A 22,925-nucleotide genomic window follows, 5' to 3' on the forward strand; every position below is an offset into this window, starting at 1 on the left:
AAACTTTAAAGCTGGTAAGGTTGCTGAAATTAAACCATTATATGAAAGAGACGGCATTACCAGGTGATGTGGTTGTCAGTTGATAGATGATCTTTGGGATTCTAAGTACAAAAGTGCATTTTGAAATGTCTGAGGGAATTACAAGTTACTTAAAAACTCAACTTTTGAAAACAAGAATCATCTATAATGCAAAGTGCTGGACAAAGGACATAATACTAACAACACCGAGTGTTTACTCTTAACTGTTCTAAGAGTTTTACATATAGTTGTTTAATTTTCACAACCTTATAAGTATTATTATTTCCATTTTATTGATGTAGATATTGGCAGACTGAGTAGCTACCATGTCTAACATGCACATGGTTGCATATAGTTAGTGGCAGAGCTGATACTGAAGCTTGGGAAGTCTTGTCCTAGAAAGCAGTCTTAATTTCTGCACTCCACTCCCCCAGATGCCAATGATAAACAGGAATGGGTTAAAAATGGCCCTTTAGTACCATTTATAATATGTGCTTTTAACCTTCTTTCACGTGAGATATTAACCACTTAAATCTGTGAACTGGAGAGGAGACCAAAAGAAGAGGTCAGCTTTCAAATTTTATATTGTCAGTGTGCATGAACAACACCCCAATTTCCCTACAATTGTGGGAAAACAGATAGTATTTAGCCCAAAACCCAAGTCATATTCCGAAATTAAAAATATTCAGCAAGCAATTTGCAACATATATGCAAGTAAGCCTGAAAATTAACAGATGTTTAATACTCAAAAATCAAAGGACAATGTAATAAAAATCATCAGCAATACACAATTATTGTCAATAGTATTAAAATTTAATATCTTTTTTTTCTTCCTTTTAATTGTTATGAGGTTATGTTTGCAAGTATATTTATTACTGCTGGAAATTTCTTCTTTCCTCAACTTTTGATCCAAAGGCAATAGAAAGAGTAAGGATGAATAATGGAGTAGGAACAAGAGGAAATCAATCAATTGACTACCATTTATTGACTGCCAAAAACAGGATGAAATTGGTAAATGTGAGGAGGGTCAAACTGAATTACATTATCTCTACAGGAACACGCCATTAACAGTTCCAGGCACTCAATCGATAAAGGTTTGAAGCAAAGAATAGAGGATAAAAATATTTTTCAGATTTTAACAAGCCAAAAAAATACAGCTTTCTACTTCCATCACTCACTTTAGTGTTTAATTCTCTTAAAAATAGTTAGACAAATTAATTAAATCAATAGATTAGTGGTCTATTGAGATTTATATATATATTTATATATAAATACACACATATATATATATATGACTCTCAATACATATATACACATATATACATATATAGAGGTATATACATACATATACACACACATATTTCAGCTTTGGACTTTTTCTACTCTCTACTTGAAACTGTTAGCATTGGGTAATTTGTTATACAGCATTTATAAAGTCTGAGTATAGAAGATTTTCTTTCTGATCATAAAATAACTTTAGCCACAAATCAAAATAGCTGTTTTAAAATGATGCTTGATAATCTCAGGATTTAGCTCCCAATGGATGGTTGGATGAAGGGATGGATAGATGGATATCTATCTACAGATATAAATAAAATTGGACATTATGTCATAGTGACTCAATCAAGAGTGGAGGAAGATCTTGTGGAGGAGATGACATGTAATTTGCAATCTAAGCAACGTTTCATTTGACCAAGGGTGTATCTGTAGCATGGTAGGAAGAGTGCAGCAGTGTATAGTGAGGGAGTGTTCCAGATAAAGGAAATAGTAAGTGTAAAGGCAAAAGAAATTAGAGGCTTTTCAGCTTTGCTTGGCCACAGAGTTCAAGGTGAAGAATTCCAGGGAAAGAAGCTGGAGTGCCAAGCAGATTCAAGTTGCTCGTGAACTTTTTTGGCTACCTGAGTGAAAACATGGTTTGGTGTATGTGCATGGTACGTGTGCATGTTGTTGAAGGGTAAAGGAAAATGAGGAAATGGTAGCAAATGCACACGGTTAAAAAGAGGAGACTTAAGCAAAGAGAGAGATGTCAATCTTCAATGCCTACCTCTTGGACTAGATCTGAGCTTTTATGGAATCAGTATCTAAAGTTCCTGAAGATTTTTAAGGAGAATGTTTGTTACTAGGGACTCAAGAATAGCTACTAATACAGCTGAGGACAAAATATGGCACAAAGTTTAGAAGAGGGTAGAAGAGGCTCTGTGGAAGATAGCAGGGCATTGACGTAGTGAGGAAGATCGAAGGGCAGAATTACAATGGTTTGAAATATTACAAGCTGCAGCTTTTGGAGCATCAAGAGATAGCAGCCCCAGAAAAGACATCAGCATTTCCACATAATCTTCAGTTGTGGGTTCCACAACTGCAGATATCAGTGAAGAGCCCTAAAAACAAACAAACAAACAAACAAACAACAAAAAAAGATTATTTATGAGCATCTATTAGGCTCCTGGCAAACCCTAGAAATATCTGCAAAAGGTCTGGGCACAGTGGCTCACACTTACAACCCCAGTACTTTGGGGGGGCCGAGGCGGGTGGATCACTTGAGGTCAGGAGTTCGAGAACAGCCTGACCAACATAGAGAAACCCCATCTGTACTGAAAAGAAAATACAAAATTAGCCGAGCATGGTGGCACATGCCTTAATTCCCAGCTACTTGGGAGGCTGAGGCGGGAGAATCACTTGTACCTGGGAGGCAGAGGTCATGGTGAGCCGAGATCACACCATTGCACTCCAGCCTGGGCAACAAGAGCAAAACTACCCCCCCCCCCGCCCCCTCAAAAAAAGAGAAATACCTGCAAAAGACTGCTTAGAGGCAAGAAGCTACAGGTGCTCTGCAATCAGGTTGGGCCAGGAAACAGTGTAATTAGTTTATATTATCACTATACCACCACATGTGTCCTGAAGCCTGTAAAGACAGCAGACTCTCCCAGGACAACTTCTTGACAGTTTCAATAATTAAAGATAGATGATTCACATTTTAAGTAATGTGATGGTATCTGGTACTTCTATGGTAATGTTAGGCTAGAAAACGATTCAAGGTACAAAGCAGGAATCTCTTTCTCATAGTCTTTATGCAGGAACTAGATAGAAACAATGCCTTGGAATTCCGAGCAAGAATGCAAAGGTAGAAACAAGGATGTGGATCAAAATAGGCATTCAAATTAACCCTAAGGGATTTAGATGAAAACAGAAGCTGTGGTTCAGATCCTTCTGAGGATTTTGAAAGGAAGAAGCCTGAGGAAGGGGAGGATGGGTCTGATCAGGCAGTTTGAAAGTGGCTCGGTGACTTCTAGAAAGAAGTACGTGTGTGCCACTCTTGTGAGTTTTACATCTGCTGGGCAGATATTTTCATAGTTGGGCCAAGCCCATTGCTGTCCAAATGAGACAAGGCAGATCTGAGTTGAATGGCACACATTTCAACTCCTTATGTGTATACTCAAGTTGCAAAGAACCTTTAGTGTTCTAGGAATTTCACATTTTTAAGGCAAATATGCTTACAAAAATATTCAGCAGTTATAAATATACCCAACTGCCTGCACATATAGTTAAGTAAATCACACTTAAAATAGTTATTGACATTCTTTAGGTCTATATGATGGCCAGAAGTTTTGCTTTGAAATAAGGATACCTCATAAAATTTGAAATAATCAGCTTAAGAAGGAAAATTATATATACATATCCCTATCCCTAAACTCTATGGTTTTCCACCAGTAGCATACAATTCTGTGAAGCCACAAAATATTAGGAATAATCTGTTTCTGCTCAATTATTACTAAGGTGTCAGACATTCAACCGCCTCTCTACAGCCTCTGAATGCATTTACACAATATGTATGCTCAGAGAAAGGCTCAGCTTCTATTAATCTAGAGGTTGCTGTATTAATAGGTTGCACACTTCATTGATTTTTAATTAATTTCAAAAGAGACACAGAGGATAACTACTATAGCCCACAGACATCTCCATTCTCATTGCAAACCACATCTTTATTGATTGGCTGCCTAAGGAGTAGAAGTAATCCATTTTAAGTAAACCTCCCCGAGAGAGTTAGGACACTACACGATTCACTTCTCCCATTGTAATCATATTGGCAAGAGGTCAATGGGAGGAAAAACTGTAGCATGCTTGATATTCTCTTGATGCAGGCAGATGAGTTTTTTTTACTCACAATGTAGGAAGAAAGCAGAGGCTTTTCACACATGCTGTTTAATTTGCTTTTTTTGGTTTTGATTTTACTTATTTATTTTTTGGTTTTCTTAAGAGGGCTTTCAAGCCTCATGGAGGCTATTCTTCAAATGGATGTTCTAAAAGCTTGCCATGAGTGGTAGATGAAACTTCTGATGAAAATATAGGGAGCAAGAAGAAAAAATTCTCTTATCTCTGTCAGCCTTAGGAATCTGTAAATGGTCTTCCCCTTCTCTCCCTGTGGAAGACTAATATCAACATCTAGGGCTTAGCCTAAATGTGGCAGGGTTTGCTTTTCCACATTCCATCATAAATACTACAGATTTTAAATTGTTCTATCTATGCTGCAAAGAAAAATTACTATTTCCTGGACAGACTTACAAAATTCTGGTCTTATGGTTCATTTACTCCAACCACAAACGTGTATAGAGTGCCACTTACTGATGCCAGGCAGATTTCAAGTTGTTGAAGACACAGTGAAATTCACAAATAGTTGGTTTTTAACGTGCCTCCAGAGGCACCATCCTTGGGGAATCCAGCAAAACTAAAGAGGCTTGTTTAAAAGCCTTAAATGTTTCTCATGTGGAAGGAAGTGTTTTCTCTTCACTGAATTCATAGAGCACCCATTTTCTAGATTACCTTTAGTTTTGTGAGTTTCATAAATGGCTTATAGTCCACTGAGTATGGTTTTATGTATATGGTCATATAGCATAATGGTTAAGATCATTGTTTCTGGAATCAAGCTGCTTGCAGACAAATCTTAGTTCTGTTAAGTTTTGTCGTGTACTAGTTATCACCTTTGTACAAGTTATTTTACCTCTCTGTACATCAATTTTCTCATCTTAAAATGGAAGTAATAGTAATACAGATTTCATTGGGTTTCTATGAGTTCCCATACACAGAGGATTTAGAACAGTCACTGACAGATTACTAAATGTTAACCACTTCTTGTATATACAAGTTTATATAATAACGTACAATTATATTTTGTTTTCCTTATATGATTTCAGTATTCTAACTTAATGAGATTCCTCTCTGTATTGGTCTTTGGCAGTGACTGACTATTAATAGTATTTCTTGTCTAGAGTCGCCTATGCTAAAATTAGTACTTAGTAGCAGATTACTTACATTGTTAAGCGAACTCAGAGCATTGCACAAACAATAGAATTTAGTGGTGTTTGCAGTGTCAAGGAAATGGAGGAGAATCTGGTGCCTATCAAAATAAGGGAATAGACAATAAATTGGTAGTGCATGTGTATGTTATATTTGTGTATGTCTGTGAGTTTGTATGTATAATTCTATGCAATGGTGAGCATTAATAAACTTGATTATAGCAACATGTTTGAATCTTAGAAAGCATGAGTAAAGCATCAACCCATGCAATGCATAAACTAGTTATGTATTAAAAGTAATAAAGCCCTACTTTAAAAAATATAGATAAAACTAAAGATATGAATGATGGATTGGAAGGTTATGAATTTAAAAACAGTGTTGTAGGTACTTTGGATGGAGGAAAGAGATTTGGATGGCAAATCTAGGAAGACGATTATAATCATATGGATGCATTGTGGAGCATGATTAGCTCAAACTTACGTGTTTCTGAGATCCTAAAAGAAAGTAAGTCACACACATTGCCTTAAGTTGGCTCCCAGAAAATAGCCTCTGAGTCAGATTTACATGCAAGAAGTTTTCTTTTGACAAATGTTTTCAAGAACAACACCTTTAAGGCCATGTGCAAAGCAGTATTGAACAGAGAAAAAAAAATGTCCTACAAGGAAACCATAAGAGATGCCTCATCCAATCTAACAGGAAGCCCTGGAATTGGAATAATGATGCATACTTGTCCAAAAGGATGTGGTCTTTGTCACATTGCATCAACCAGTCACTGGATGTGGGCTTCTTTTTATAGGAGGTAGAAAATCCTAGCAAGGCTGCTCCCTTTGTGGCTCAGTTGGAGTGTCCATGTCCCAAGAGTGAGGAAGCTGAGAGGAATCAGCAGCAGCCAAAACTTCCAGCTGAGTGCCCGGGTCCTGAAGAGGTTTCTGGGCAGCACACCACAGCATCTCCCACATGCAAGTGTATATGCACACACACGTGTATACACACATACTCAAATATATTATTGGAACGACCTGTGAAAAATAAATTTCAAATAGCAAACTAATTTCTATTATAATTATTAAAATGACAGAAATTTGGTTCTCCTTAATATTCCAAAATCTTCTTAAGATCTGCAACCTAACTAAGCTTCTTGAAGATCATGGATGTAGTTGGAAGTATGAGAATTAACCATAAGTGTTAACTCCAAGCTGGCTCACGACAGCCATGTGAATATGTTTTTCTTCCCCTGTATAGAATAATAGAAAGAACATTCAGGAACAAATAGAATGAGAAGCAGAAGTTATTGCACCTAACTGTGCTGAGTAACCAACAGGTGTTTTTTGGCTGTCTTTTCTATAAAGTGGCCAAATCATATTTTAATAAAGATGAATTTGTGCTTATTTATTTTAAATATACATGGTATCTTATAATAGTGAGTGTTTGGGTGTTTTCCAAATTTTAAACCATATTTTGAATCTTGAAGACAACCCTCAGGGTAGATACTATTATGTTATCCCCATTTATCAAATCAAGAAAGTGAAACATAAATGTTGTATAAATTAACCAAAATCACATAGCTAATAAGTAGCCACGGTTTTTGGAGTCTTATATTTTAAACTTAGGATGCACTAAGATGACATTTACTGAAACATATTCATGACTCTCACTAAATATTTGAAGGAGGACATCTACTCTACCTCTTTACTGTGTCTATTATTGGCCCACAACTTAATATTTCAGATAGATATATTTTACAATTTCATCTATCATGGAATAAAAATTTAAAGCTAGCAGTAACCTCAGAGATCATTTAGGCCAATCCATCACTTTTATAGCAGAGGTGAAATGAGTACCTGTGATCATAAACGTAGTTAACAGTATGTCCAAAACTTCTATCTCACAACACTCAGGTCTGTGTTCTTTCCACTCTGCCATGAACCAGCTTCTGCTGGTTAAAAAGACTGCTCAGGTGATTCCATTACTAAGCCCCCTTATATTCCCTTTCTGTACTATTTGGATAAAATCAGTTACTTCATCCAAAAAGATTCCTTTCTTTCCTTGAACATGCTTATATCTTTAGGCCTAAGCATAGTAAGCATTATAGTTGGATTCTTTTTTCCCCAGGGATAGAATTGCTTTTAGAAGGAACGGTAGAAAAAAGGAGATATTTTCATTTGAAGTTAGGGTTCCTGGAGCTTCCTGTTATTAAGAAAGCTTCAGGTTATTAGAATGAAAACAGAAAAAAAAAATGTTCTCTTGCTAACTCCAGAGATTAATGCTGGAGATTAATGCCTGTGAGAGCTGACTGCAGCTTGAAATTTTTAGCTCCACACATGTATTTGATGAAATTGTCACATGGCCAATATGTAAGAAGCAAATATTTATTGTCAGAAATAGTCCAGTCTCCCTTGACTTCCTTTAGCTTCTGGCAGCTGGGGAAAAAATGCATTTTCACATTGAATTAAAACAATAATAATGCTTTTTGCCAGATGGTTGTGACTCACATAAGATTGCAAAGAAGGTTATGGCTAGGTGTTTGTCAATACCAATATTTTAAAATTAAGCCATTCTTTGTTCTTTTCCATAAAGCAGTTTATATGAGTTGATTCTAGCCAGAAATTAAAATGTTAAATTCAATTCTAATACAAATTTCCTTGGATTTTATATTAAAGTTCATTTCTGAAAATGAGCATAAAATATGATTTTCTCTAGTCAGCTTGTATTTACCGTGATTACACATTTTAAGAGGTATGAGCAAAACGTGAAATAAGTACACATTCTCTGATAACTTACTAGGGATTACAGAGAAGATATTAAAAAAATGGTAAAATTCTGAATAGTTTGGATTAAATCAGACTTGTGGCATTTGGATCATGAAGTAGACAAAATGACCCTAAAACACTTCTTTCAAAAACTCCTCCCATGGTGTGCGATAAGTGATAGTTATCTTAGTATAGAAAATCTACTCTTTTATTAACCCATAGAAAACATTCTGCAGCACTGAACCTTTTAGATCTATTTTGTTCGTGACCTTTATCTTAACTAAATTCCTGAGTCTGTGATATATTTATAGAGGGCACCAAATCTTTTAACATGTCTCCTAATTTTTTTTCTTCTTATATGACAGCATCCTCGGGTGAATTATTGTTAAAATAATACTTTCAATAGTGATAATTCTTAAATTGTATTCACACATTAATCATGATGGGTAGGTTATAAGCATATGTATCACCATTTGCAAACATTTATTAAACACCCACTGTGATATATTAGCTGAGGTTCTCAGATTTTACTGAAATAGGCAATTAAAGTTAAGGAGGGTAAGTAATTCTTGTGCATTCTAGGATTGTTTATAGCTATCTGTGGAGCAATAATGAAGCTTTTCATGTTCTGCACTTACTATATGCCAATTGCTATTCAAGCGCTTTGCATATGCTAATTACCTCGACAACCTGCCAGATAGATGCTATTGTGCCCATTTAGAGATAAGGAAGACCATGACAGAGATTAAATAACTTTCTCAGAGTGACCAGGCTAGAACACAGCAGGACTGGGGTTTGAAAAAAGCAATTGATCACAGTTTACACTCATACCCACTCTACCATCTTGCATACTCTGTGACCAAAATAAGAACAGTCTCTAGTTTGTACAATTCAAACTCCTGGTAACTTTCAAAAATATGCTATAATTTAACTGAGTTTTAAATATAAGTATAACAAGTCAGTCACTTGCATTATGTCTTGAAATTCATAAAAATACCAGGTATAGTTTTATTTGCCAAAGTACTAGGGTCTTTTAAAGCTATATGAGTTCAAAAGGCTCGATGCAGTGGCTCATGCTTATATTCCCAATACTTTGGAAGTCTGAGGCAGAAGGATTGCTTGAGGTCAGGAGGTTGAGACTGCAGTGAGCTCTGGTCATGCCACTGTACTCCATCCTAGATGACAGAGCTAGACCTTGTCTCAAAAAAAAAAAAAAAAAAAAATGCTGTATGACTTCACTATGTTCATTAATTTCTCTATGCCCACATAATCCTGTGACACAATAAGAGGGAAGATAGGCTTATAAGTATAGACTTAATAGTCATCACAGCAAGGGATTCAATCCAACTTCTACCATGCATTAGCTAGATCAGCAGTCCCCAAACTTTTTGGCACCAGGGACCACTTTTGTGGGGGCCCAGCAGGGGAGTCAGTTTCAGTATGAAACTTTTTCACCTCAGATCATCAGACATTCCATTCTCATAAGGCGTGCACAGTCTAGATCCCTCACATGCACAGTTCACAACTGGGTTCATCTTCCTATGAGAATCTAATGCCGCCGCCACTAATCTGATAGCATGCAGAGCTCTGGCAGTAATGCTCACTGGCCTGCCACTCACCTCCTGCTGTGCAGCCCAGTTCCTAACAGGCCATGGACTGGTGCTGCTCCATGGCCCGGAGCTTGGGGGCCCCTGATTAGATAACTTGGAGCAAGTAACTTGACCTCACTTAGACTTAGTTTTCTCATCTTTAAAATATAACAGCAGTATGTATCTCATAGGATTAAGTTAACCAACCAATGTAGCAACACTTACTTTAATTACTCTTGTGTTCTAAGTACTGGGTCAATGTTAGCTGTGATTGCTGACAGTGTTATTCTTCTCATAATGTACTTTACTCAAGCTGGCCTGGCATGGACATGGGAATTGCTATAGGGCAGAGTATGAGGTTTCTTTACCCACCAACACAGCATCATGATGAATGACCCCTATTTGTTCATCTTAAAACCTCCAGGGACTTCATCCAGTTTGTTTTTGTCACTGTTATTTCTAGTAAGTGTCTGCCACCTTAGTTGGATGACACTGATTTGGGGAGTGATTTCATTTTGAAGGAACCTAGCAGAGAGCGTGACTCAAATGAGATCTTCCAGTAAGAAAATCCTATTTAATGACTGTGATATGGAGAAAGCTATTATGAGCAATCCATAGGTGATTCAACACTCTCAAGGTGTGAAAGTAGGACTAAGACGGCTGTAGTAAGTAACAATTTGAAAGTATGCATCTGTATAATGATGTTTCATTGTTACAAAGCAACCATAAACATGTATTTTAATGGTTTGGTAATACACAGATACTTCTGTTTTATTGCTTTTAGTGATGGTCAGGTGGGTGAGGGAAACTGTCTGGAGATTGTCACCTAGTTTCTTTAAATTGAGTTCTTGTTATTTTGAAGAAAATATCTTTTCTGGACAAATAGTGGTTAGCTTCAGAATAGTCTATCACCCGCTGAGGCTTTGTGTATAGAATTTCAAAGAACTTTTGGAGTTTTTGAAGCCGATTTTTTTCTTTTGTACTGTAGAGTATGTCATTAGAATGTCGGTCTGTGCAGGCTGCTATAACAAAATACCACAAACAGAAATTTATTTCTCATAGTTTGGGAGGCTGGGAGGTCTCATATGATGGTGCCAGAAAATTTACTGTCTAGCAGAGGACCGGATTCCTGGTTGTTCATAGCTACTATAATCTTACATGGCTGAAGAAGCAACAGATCTCTCTGAGGTCTCTTTTATAAGGGTGCTAATATCATTCATGAGGTTCTACTCTTATGACCTAATCACTTTTCAAAGGCCCCACCTCCTAACACTATCACTTTGGGGGCTAGAATTTCAGCATACAAATTTGAGGAAGGACATAAAACCATTCAGATCATAGCAGTTTTAAATTTCTTGGTGAATGTGCTTTAGTTCGCTATTGGCAAAGTACATCTCACTCTTCCTGCGTATGTTTAAGAAATATAAAAATGATATTTTTATTAGAATATGTGGTTCAAGGGATTGTTATCCACCTAAATTACAAAAGTCTAAAAACCAAATTGTTCTCTATGTATTCTTTCTTCATTGTTCAAATAAACACTAAGGATGATTATTTTATTTTATAAATATTCCTTGATGTATTCCTTCTGGCCTAGTTTAGTTGAATTAAACTAGGAGCAGTTTAGTAGGAGCAGACGAGTGTTGTAAGTGATGGAAGCAGAATTCTGTTGGGATCTTGAAAAATGGGATTGAATTGCCCTCATTGGGGTGCAGCTGGTCTCAGCTAAAGGGAATGATTAACCCATGCCCAGTGTGGGAACTAAAGAAAAAAAAAATCTGAAAAACGGGTGTAGCCATGGACTGACAATTTGCAACCTTTATTGTACACTCCCATCAAGTTGCTTCTGTATTGTAGCAATGGCTCCTGCCTTCAGCTACACTGGTGTCCAATCCATTCTCTGTACTGACACCAGAGTGGTGTTTCTAAGAGTCCAACAATAATCTCACTCTTTTTTAAATCAAATTCCACATCACCTAATTGTGTACTGCATAAAATACAAAAGTCTAAGTTCCTTACCATGACATATAAGGGACCCTTCTTGGACCCTGCCTCTTCTGTTTTCATTTTCACTGCTCACCACTGTCCCACCCTCATACATTATGCTTTAGAAATACGGAAAGGCATATCTTTGTCCAAGTACACCATGGTTCTGCTGCCCCTGGGCTTGTTCTTTTTGCCTGCAGTTTTATCCTCACTTGATCCAACTGTGAGACATCATTCAAGCCTTACTTAGGCCTCAGCAACACTTTGAAGTCTCTCCTCCTAGTCACTTGCTAAGCTATACTACATAAGGACTCAGAATACAGTTCTTAAATGCCTTGCATGTATCACATCAGTCCATTCAAGTCCTATCTGCCCACTTTATTAATTAGCTTCTGTTCTCCTTTAAGGTACAGATGTTGTCTCTTTTTTGTCTTCTCAGTGCCTTGCAAAATAGCACATAGTACATGTTAACATGTTGCCAACATATATCCCATGTTCTGATATGAAGGTGATGAGAAAAAGAACAATGAATGTTTCATGAACATTTCTTCAAAGGATAGAATTACCTGGGGAGACATGAAAATACTGTATCTCCAAGGCAATGCATTTACCTATTTTTTTGATCCTTTAAGTCATATAAGGGCTATATGTTCTCAGATGTACTTCATTCTAGGAATTTCTAATTTACTCAACCACAAAGCACTGTTTAGGAGAGAGGGCAAAAGTCCCACAAATCTCAGTTCTAAGTTGATTTCAGAAAACACTAATACTCAGAGTGTCACCCAACTGTTGACTGATTAGACCATATCAGGCAGTATCTCCACTGGTTGTGTTTAATGTGCATTTATATGGAGTTTGGCTCATGATGCTGTTTGAGGTAATCTTCTCTTTACACTACACCAGGTATACGGTTCATAATTTTTTGACCTGTGTGATTTATGTGTCTGTTTTCCACAGGTTTTGTTTTGATATCAGAAACCATTAATCCTTCAAAGTCCTGCAGTTGTAATGTTAACTGCCAACAGCATTTATTGGCAATTGGCATGAGAGTATGCTTCAACCATTTTATAATAATTCAAATCTGTTTTTACATGATGACCTTTTTACTACTAAAATCATCAAATATAGAATTTTCCCTAACTCTTCAACAAAAATATATTCAGTCTAATCTAGGCTTCAGGTTTATTTCCTTAGTTTTACATAAGCTCTTTTGTTAAACATAATGTTTAGCAACTCTTAGTTCACCTGCTACTGAAGTACAATTAATAAAGTAATTACTACTACTATGGATCATTTTTTTCTGAATTTGTATAGATATTAATATATAACATATGTTATATATTGTTATATATTCATGTATTGTGAGGGGAGCAAGCTATGCCTCTTGCTGTTCAACAGTAGCAAATTTTATTTTTAATTTCCCTGTATGTTTTATAAAGGCAAAATATTAAAGGCTAATTCAGTGTTACCACAAACTCTGTAATTTCACTATGGATTCTCATAATGACTACTGATACCATAGAAGCCTTCTTAAAAATTATAGGTTTTTAAGACTCCCAGAGTATATACTTAATTCTGTGCATAATTAATAAGCATAGTATAATTCTTAGTATAATAGTATAAGGAGAATAGTATAATTATTCAGCCTCCATAGAATCTATGATGGCTATTTTGGCACATCAAACCTCAAATGAAATATTTCTAAAAATTATGGATAGAGGTATTTCTTTGGATATGTAGGGGGGAAATGACATGAAGCAGAAGTAATTGAGAAGAAAATGATTATGAATATGTGGGTCAATCCAAGTATATGTTAGCTTATCTACTACAACACCTGTACACCTCACTAACGAAAGTGTTTGCAAAAGGATATCAAGTTGCTTGGAAAATAATCATCTGACAATTAGCTTATGGGCAAGTAATTTGTTTCTCTCATAGGACTTTAGGGAGAAAAGATCAAAAGCTATTTGTGGTTGCTCTCCCCCAAAATCAGGTTTTCTCTAATTTTGAAAATACTCTAGAATTCTGGCTTCACTTAAAAAATTAGGCACTTCCAACTGAAGGCTAAGAGACTTCTATTTTAGACAAAAGGAAAAACCTAGGCATTAATGGACTATGTCATTAAGGAACTTGATATTTTCCAGGGAATGATGTACCTGGAAGAAAGACGGCTTGTTCATCGGGATTTGGCAGCCCGCAATGTCTTAGTGAAATCTCCAAACCATGTGAAAATCACAGATTTTGGACTAGCCAGACTCTTAGAAGGAGATGAAAAAGAGTACAATGCTGATGGAGGAAAGGTGGGTATCTTTTTGAAAGCAATAGTGCTTGAAAATACAGCATACTATCCTTTTCTCTCCTTATATTTTATACAAGAAACCAATAGGCCTGAGGCTTAGGAGATTATAAAACCTTAGTTCTACCATTTGCCTTTTGTCCTGCACAGGGTATGTATATGTATGTGTATATCATATATACCATATATTACCAACTTTCATTTCTCAAAAGTAGACAAAATAAGGTGATGTGTGTCTGTACCCATGTGACCTTCATGCTAGGTCCAGTGATGGAAGTGGATGTATCCTTAGGGGTTCTAGAAATTAAATTTTAATGCATGGCTGTAGAAATTGTCCCATTGATCTAAAGCCCATAGCACTGACTCTTATAGAGAACATAGCTTCTCTTTCATAGAGAAAAACTCAGGTACTACAAAGAACCCTGAACAGAGCCACTGCCTCGTTTACCTTTCCTGACCCTCTAGTCTCAGCCCCTGCCTGACAATGGCATTCCTGCCTGTTTCACCCAACATAAGGTCTCAGTCCATGCCTTAGTCCCATATCTCGTATTTCCTTATTAACCCTCTGTTTAGCGTGCCTTTCTTGGACAATCTATTAGGACTAGACTTCATAGGGAGAGCCCTCTAGCTTCACCTGACAAACCTACTATCAGGCAGACCAAATAAAATAAGCAAATGCAATTTTAGCTTATGGTGACCTTTAAGCTTACACTAACAAAAAACTCAGTTATTTTCATGTCATATAAATATATTTATTATATGCCTTATTTATCATGGGCCATCAAAATATATGTTATAAATATTTTGCAATGATAAGTTTCCAAATTCTTGATTTCATCACAAGACAAAGTAACACAAAATTTTTTTAAACTACCTTTAATGTTGCGGAATTATCTGGCTTTTCTTTTATTTTATTAGCCTATTTGGCCTGTTTGCTACTAAATTGCAGTAGTCTGAAACCACAGCTTTGAAATTCACTATAAGACTGCACAGACATTGAAGTCTATAAATCACCTGACTTCACTTGTCTTGAGAACATAAGATTTGAGATGTAAGATTTGTCTAAAGCAAGATTCATTATAGCTTTAAATGCTTGGTAACCATTAAGTCTTTATCAAGCTACCTGTGATTTAAACTTACTTCTTTAACACAATGTCTGTAGTCCATAAAGTCTGCTAACTCCTTGCCCATAGGGAAATTACTTTCAATGTGTCTTCTGTTCCCTTTCACTGAATACCATGATTCTGTCATACAGTTACCTTGGTGTCACCTTGGTGAGCAGCCAACCTCATGATTTCAAAGGCCCATTTAGTTTTAAGCTTTCAACTGCAAAGTAGAAGTGTTTATCTTTATTCCATAGAATCTAATTATATTCTCAGCTGTATAATGCTGCCCTTCATAGTTGAAACTCATTCTGCTGACCCATCATCAGCAGGATATGTGGGTTGAGTTGTTTTTCTTGTAGTGATGATAGATTTGTGCTGATCCTCTCACATTCTTTTATATAGTTCCTATTTTGAAAATGGTACATATTTTCAATACTGGCTAATCAAGATGAGAGAGGTCATTTGAAGCTGGAAAGCAAAGCAAGGCTAACTTTGGAATTCATGATTTTAGGCATTTTAGTGGCCAAATTATATGAGAGGAGAAGGGAAGGGGCAAGTATAGAAAGAGTCCATTGTACTGGTGGCCCAAAATATGTCTGAGGGTGAAAAGGATAACAAAATATAACAAATCTCATTTTTAGAGAAAATCTATAAACACATTTTTATGTGTAGTAGATATTTAGATTTGTTATTGTCAGTCATATTTGTCAGCAACTCAATTACTGAACATTAATCAAGAACTATAGAAAGTTATCCCTACTTAATTATTTTTGCCTTTAATTGTTTATAAAGCTTTTTTTTTTTTTTAAACCTAAGTATGACTGGGCAGGATGGCTCATGCCTGTAATCCTGGCATTTTAAGAGGCCAAAGTGGGCAGATCACTTGAACTCAGGAGTTCTAGGCCAGCCTGGGCAACATAATGAAACCCCATGTCTTAAAAAAAATGCAAATATTAGCCAGGCATGGTGGCACACACCTGTGGTCCCGGCTACTCAGAGGCTAAGGTGGGAGAATCACTTGAGCCTGGTAGGCAGAGATTGCAGTGAGCTGAGATTGTGCTATTGCACCCCAGCCTGTGTGACAGGAGACCCTGTCTCAAAAATAAATAAATAAATAAGTATAGTACATCTGTAGATTATTTTGTGAGTTTTATAAATCAACATTTATTGAATTAACATATATTTATAGTTTTATAACTTATATAGCTATATCTACATATACACAAACATATACACAATAAAAAAATATGATTAACGCCAGCCCAGAGACTCACATTTAGGAAATACATATAGAAATGAATTTTTATTGTAATTATAAAACTTTTACTTCTTACTTCTCTATAGATGCCAATTAAATGGATGGCTCTGGAGTGTATACATTACAGGAAATTCACCCATCAGAGTGACGTTTGGAGCTATGGTAAATCATCTTTGTGAATGAAAGTTTATAAGGCAAAAGTACATATGTTAAGTTCATGTGAAATATCTTAAGCTAAATTATTTTATGTTATAAAACCCATTTATAAGCCTTATTTCCTAAAGAAGTTAACTTTGCTTTCTCATTGAAAAAATAACAAAATATTCCATTTTACTTTAAGTTCTGAGATACACATGCAGAACGTGCAGGTTTGTTACATAGGTATATATGTACCATGGTGGTTTCCTATCAACATGGCATCTAGGTTTTAAGCCCCGCATGCATTAGGTATTTGTTCTAATGCTCTCCCTCCCCTTTCCCCGTACCCTTTGACAGGCCCTTGTGTGTGATATTCTTCTCCCTGTGTCCATGCGTACTCGTTGAAGAACAACAAAATATTCTAAATAGCATTGCTATCTGCCTTTTCCTGTTATTTCTGTTGTACAATATAATATACTAATATCTCTGCTAAGGTGTTTTCTATAAGCTTTGGTTTGGTAGGAACTTGCCTGATCATTTTGACAGAAAAAAAAAATTCAGCCAGTTTTAGTTTATGGACAATTTCATATAATTTCATGGTGTTAATTTTAAGCAACTTTTGAAAACATAACTCTGAATACAGTAAATATTCAAACAAAAACAAAACCAAGGTTTTGTGGGGGTTTTTTTGCATATGAGAATTTATGCTCTATAGTAGAAAACAAATTATTGTCATAACAAAGAAAAAATACAGCAGTGAGAGCAAAGAGATGACTTCTAATTGCAACATTAATTTTAATTTACAAACTACTTGTGGAGTAACAGAAATGTTACAAAGTGAATAATATGAACTGGAAAAGAGTGATATTTATAATTAGAACATTTATTTTATTGAGTTTTACTTAATTGTTAAGATGAGCAATTTAGCATCTGTCTGGCTACTTACAATTTAAGTCCAGTATTACCAAGGAGTCAGTATGTTTCCAAGTTTAAATAGATGATATAAAATTAGCATTACTTACAAATAAAAAAGCATCATGCCCACTTAAATAAAAGGGTGGTGGTGAGATTTAAACGTATGGTACAATTTATTTTACTCAAACGTTTTATCTTTTTTCGCATTATTGGACAAAAAGATAAAATATTCAATCACTTAAGAACTTATACCTCTTCTCTAGGAAAGAAGTAATTATCTTTAAAAAAGTATTTAAGACATTTCAATCAAGTGGGTTACTCTTCCCACATATGTATGCCATACGAGGTGTTAAAATTTTCTTGAAAGCTTCATGTGTTTATTTTACTCAGCTTAGAAATAGAAAGTGCTGTGTGTCTGAGATAGAGAAAAATATAGTGAAAATGCTTGACAAAACTTACTTGCTAAACTACTGTAAGAAGTGAATAGCAAAGACATCTATTACATATATTCTATGATAGATTTATGTATTATTTGATATGGATTAGCATCTATATTAGCATTTATATATTACATGATATAGATAGCTTTGTAGAATATATATTATGTCATATTTGTATATCTTATATTATATTATATTATATTTTATATATGTATATACTTTTTTCTTTTTCTTCTTTTTCTACTTACAATTACCTGAATCAAATGTGGCTATCTCCTGAAGGCAAATTTAAATTAGCTCAAAGTATATATAATGTTAGCAGAACAGTCATATTTTTAATAGTAAAATATGTCTTTTGGTGAAAATCTTGTTACTCAGGCTATAACATTTTTCTTCATGTTGAGTTGCAAAAATCCCAGGAACTGTTCAGAAAAATAAATAAATAGGTAGTACTCTGTTTTGAAACACAGCCCAGGTCATCAACCCATATTCATAAAGCATTTTAAAAATTTTGTGATATATCATAGTTGATTGCAAAAGGCATAAAAGGCAGAGAAAGTTGCATAATCTTGTTTTCGGTGCACCTTTAAGGAAAATTACCACTCGATGCATTTTTATTTTTACAAAAATAAGCATTGACTCTGATATACATCTTAAGATGATCGATTTGCAAGTAAAATTTGAGGATGTTTTGATTTAGCTTTCCTAATATTGTTCTTTCACATGAAACCATACTTGTTTAACATTATCACCTTTACAAAGATATACTTGAATTATTATCAATCAGAAGTAGAGTTTTTTATATTTTGGCTTTTGTTTCTGTATTTATGTTTCTGTTTATATTTTCTATTATTTTGATTTATAGTTGCTTTGTATCTCGCTTATATTGGAAGTTCTAATAGAGGGTGTGAGAGTACCCACTCTTTTATAACTGCCTAAGTTAATAACATGTTCTCCTTAAATGTATATTATAGGCTAGGCATGGTGTCTTATGCTTGTAATCCTAGCATTTAGGGAGGCTAAGGTAGGCAGACGGCTGGAACCCAGGAGTTTTAGACCAGCCTGGGTAACATGGGGAAACCCTGTATCTACTAAAAAATACAAAAATCTGCCAGGCATGGTGGATCTTGCCTATAGTCCCAGCTACTAGGGAGGCTGAGGTGAAAAGGTCACCTGAGCCTGGGGAGGCTGAGGCTGCAGTTAGCTGTGATCATGCCACTTTACTCCAGCCCAGGTGGCAGATTGAGACCCTGTCTAAATAAATAAATAAATAAATATAAATATATATATATATATATATATATATATATATATATATACACACACACACATACATATATATATACACACACATATATATTCTATATACTATATTCTATATATAAATTATATATTTTTTATATATATATGGAATATAAGTATGGCTAACTAGAGATGAACCATCGTCCACTTAACCTGTTGCAGCCTGCCTCATAGAAAGTTTTTATAACAGGTTTTAAGAACTACTCCTTAATATACAAAATTTAAAATTTAATAACAATGAGTCAATTAAATTGTCACTAGGTTCATATTAACAATATATCTAAAATCCTAAGATTTAAATATTAATCAAAATAACCAGGTCATAGTTAATATTCTATTACCAAGAAACAAACTAAAAAAGACTTCAGCCTGGGTAAATAATTCATTACAGATGGCAGTAGGAAAGAAAACATAGCTCTAATTAATGGATTTTATATTAAAAGATGACTGTGTATATACATCAGTCAGAATTCACTTTGTAGTATTATTGTGCCCATCTAGCTATTTCTGAACTTAAAAGTCTTTATCCTTAAGAAAAATGTTTTAGATTATATGATTGTTATATTATAAAAAACATACTTAGTGTATGTATTATTGCTAAAATCAGAACCATCATTATCATCAAAACTGGTTGTTTGCATGTTAACGTTTAGGATATTTGCTTTTTCAGAGAAAATCAATGTCTAGTGATTCTAGACAGTAATTTTATTAGCTAAAGAATAAACTACTTTTTATCCCCTTTAATTTTGTTGATGCCTACGTCACATGTACTATATATTATTATACAGGGAACATTTCTCATTCAGGCTCTTATATATGCTAAAGAAATATATCTGTTTTATTCACAATTCTTTTTCATAAAGTACCATAATTATTCTGGAAATCTTCTCTAGCAAAGATGCTAGTCTCAAAATTAGTCAATATCTTATTTTACTGGCAATTATGTTTGTTGGTACTGAATACATACCTAGATATAGTAGATGAATCGTTTTATGGATTGTAACATGGTATAGTGAAATATAACTTGGATCAGCAAATATTACCTAGAGTTAAAAATGGGGAACAGATTCTATATGGTGACATCCACTGTAAATTGTCTCTTCTAGGCATTTAAGAAAATTGACTTCTCCCACAAAGATTTAGACATTGGGATTCTCATAATGGATATAGGAATCGGTGGAGTTATTTTTGTAAAAACAACCAAACAACAACAACAACAAAACTGTCTTTTGGTTAATCTATAAGGAACATTTTTATCACTGGTATATTGCTGGTTTGTTTAAAATATGTTGTTAATGTGCTTATATAAGAATCTTTTCTCCAATATAGGAGTTACTATATGGGAACTGATGACTTTTGGAGGAAAACCCTATGATGGAATTCCAACTCGAGAAATCCCTGATTTATTAGAGAAAGGAGAACGTTTGCCTCAACCTCCCATCTGCACTATTGATGTTTACATGGTCATGGTAAAATGTAAGATTGCAAAATAATGTTAACATCACCATCATCATTCTTAGTACAGTAATAGCACAGACTATTCAACCTGTGTAATGTTTCTCTGTATTGAAAAATACAACTGTTCAAAAACAATTATGAAGGGAACATGTAAACTACTGTTTGTTGTGACTATCATTAATATAAAGTAATATTCCTCCATGCTATAAAGTCAAAATTATGAGTCTTTTACTCTCATAATCTCCATGACAGTCAAATTGCCTGTCATAAAGAGATGTAATTAGACACAGTAATGTTATTACTAACATGAGTGTTAGTAATTACTAACATGAGTGTTAGTACTAACATTAGTGATCTTTATGGGAAAATATCAGGCTACATGAAAGATCTAAACATAAAGGAAAAAAGCTTGAAGCTGATAGTTTTAAAAATTAATAGAAACAGCCCTACCAGTTTTAGTCAAGAGCAAATTAGCAGGACAAAGTGGGAAGTGGGAAGAAATGAATCTACAGTGAGCTAAAAAAAAATTATAAATGTTTATCTTTATCAATTTGATCATTTGTTTACATCAAACTCTTTTCTTCCTATGCCCCAGACACATATGTATTATAAATGTATTTTCAAAGCTCAGATCCTTAATTTAAATAGAATTACAGAAGTCTCTGGAGTTTCTGGCTTAATTTAAGTGAGATTAACATGCAGCAATCTCTCTTGTATAATCTAAGGTTTTCCCCTTCTGATTTACATGGGGTTAGCAAAGAAACAAACTGGTGAAGGTGAATAAGCATCTTATTAATAAGAGACTTTGGACCCAGATCTACTCAGATTTATATTCATGACATGTGTGATACATTCTGACAGTGAGGGAGGAAATAAAAAATGTTCTTTGCAGTTCAGGTCAGCATGCCCTTTTCACTAAGCATAGTTCTATTTACTCAATATTTAGTTGGAGAGAAACCGATACCTCAACTGTGTTTAACCTTTTTTGGCTTCAATAGCTTCAGAAACACCTATTTTCTCATTAGTATCTTGGCATTACCAAGCATTTTTATAAATGAACGCATATAGAATACAGAGCATTTGAGCTTTGTTTGGAGAGAAAAAAAGCAGATCGCATTAATGATACATAAAATGATAGCCAAAGAATTTCCAGAACAGAAATAAAAACTGAACTCCCAGAAAAGGAAGGAATAAGCTTTACAGCCTTATTCTCTCAAATATTGTTTGGTAGACATCTATGGAAGAAAGTTTAAAAACATACGTGCTTTATATAATTTAATCCTATAACTAGCATAGGAAATGATTTAAATTCATCAGAATTTAGCTCTGATGAAATTATGTAAAATCAAGGAAATACTTTGCTTTATAGAGAGTTTTACCTTTCTTTGGGGGTTTTAATACCTAAGAGGATCATTTGGCAGGAAAATCAAGGAAAGCTTTGTACTGTTATTCTTGTCATCTCAATAGCTTAACAGAGACTGCAGAGAGGTCTGCTTTATCTAGACTCCTAGCTAAATACTAATACATACCTTAAAAATTGCTGATAGTATTTTTATCCTAGACAAGCTAGTACTAAGATAAGCTAATATCTACTGCTGAACAGGCATTACTGTAAGTCACTTTGCTTTAGTTTTTTTCCTCCCCCCGACCAGGACAAATGTAGCACAAGAAAGTTGCTTGTAACCAAATCTTTTCTCCCCTGTCACTCCTAATGCAAAATGATAACTTATATCGTAGTCACCTGATCTATACACATCAGAGGAAAACAGTTATCTTTTGTTTTATAGTATATTACATTTAATTAGGAATATCAACAAAGAAACTGATAAAGCCTTACCAACTGAGTTCTTTTACTAGCTTTATTTTTCAGATTATGATTAAAAGAACATTTTTCAAACTTTTGCTCGTGTTTGCACAAAATTTATATCTCAACTTCTAATTATGGATATAGTGACATTTTTCACTGTGTAAATTTCCAGGTTGGATGATTGATGCTGACAGTAGACCTAAATTTAAGGAACTGGCTGCTGAGTTTTCAAGGATGGCTCGAGACCCTCAAAGATACCTAGTTATTCAGGTTAGTACATTTGACTTATGCCTTTAAGACTAGGCCAATGGCAAACTCACTGCAAAATATGAATAATAACAGGACTTTGGAACTGTGGAAATGGCCACTAACATACTGATTAATTAAGCATATTATCAAGTGAAATGACTTATGAAAAAGAATTTTACTTCATGTCAGATCCACCTTTTAGCACCTTCCATTAGTATTCAAGTGACTGATATTGAACAGATAATTATGATTATACATATAAATAAAAAGGTCTAAATCCTGAGTCACTGATTTTACTTTGATTTTATGAAGTGTAAGTCA

At 34.7% G+C, this 22,925-nt stretch overlaps 1 protein-coding gene across 5 annotated transcripts in view; it reads left to right on the top strand.

The window, feature by feature from the left end:
* ERBB4 (erb-b2 receptor tyrosine kinase 4) overlaps positions 1 to 22,925 on the top strand; it is a 1,202,488-nt gene that overhangs the window by 1,123,534 nt on the left and 56,029 nt on the right. For all 5 annotated transcript variants that reach the window (XM_003925582.4, XM_074399075.1, XM_074399073.1 and 2 more), the window contains exons 21-24: positions 13,780 to 13,935; positions 16,382 to 16,457; positions 20,420 to 20,566; positions 22,528 to 22,625. In XM_003925582.4, the coding sequence (XP_003925631.1) occupies positions 13,780 to 13,935; positions 16,382 to 16,457; positions 20,420 to 20,566; positions 22,528 to 22,625 (477 nt within the window). The remainder of the gene's footprint in view (positions 1 to 13,779; positions 13,936 to 16,381; positions 16,458 to 20,419; positions 20,567 to 22,527; positions 22,626 to 22,925) is intronic.

This window comes from Saimiri boliviensis, chromosome 5 (assembly GCF_048565385.1).
Source record: "Saimiri boliviensis isolate mSaiBol1 chromosome 5, mSaiBol1.pri, whole genome shotgun sequence".
NCBI lineage: Eukaryota > Metazoa > Chordata > Mammalia > Primates > Cebidae > Saimiri > Saimiri boliviensis.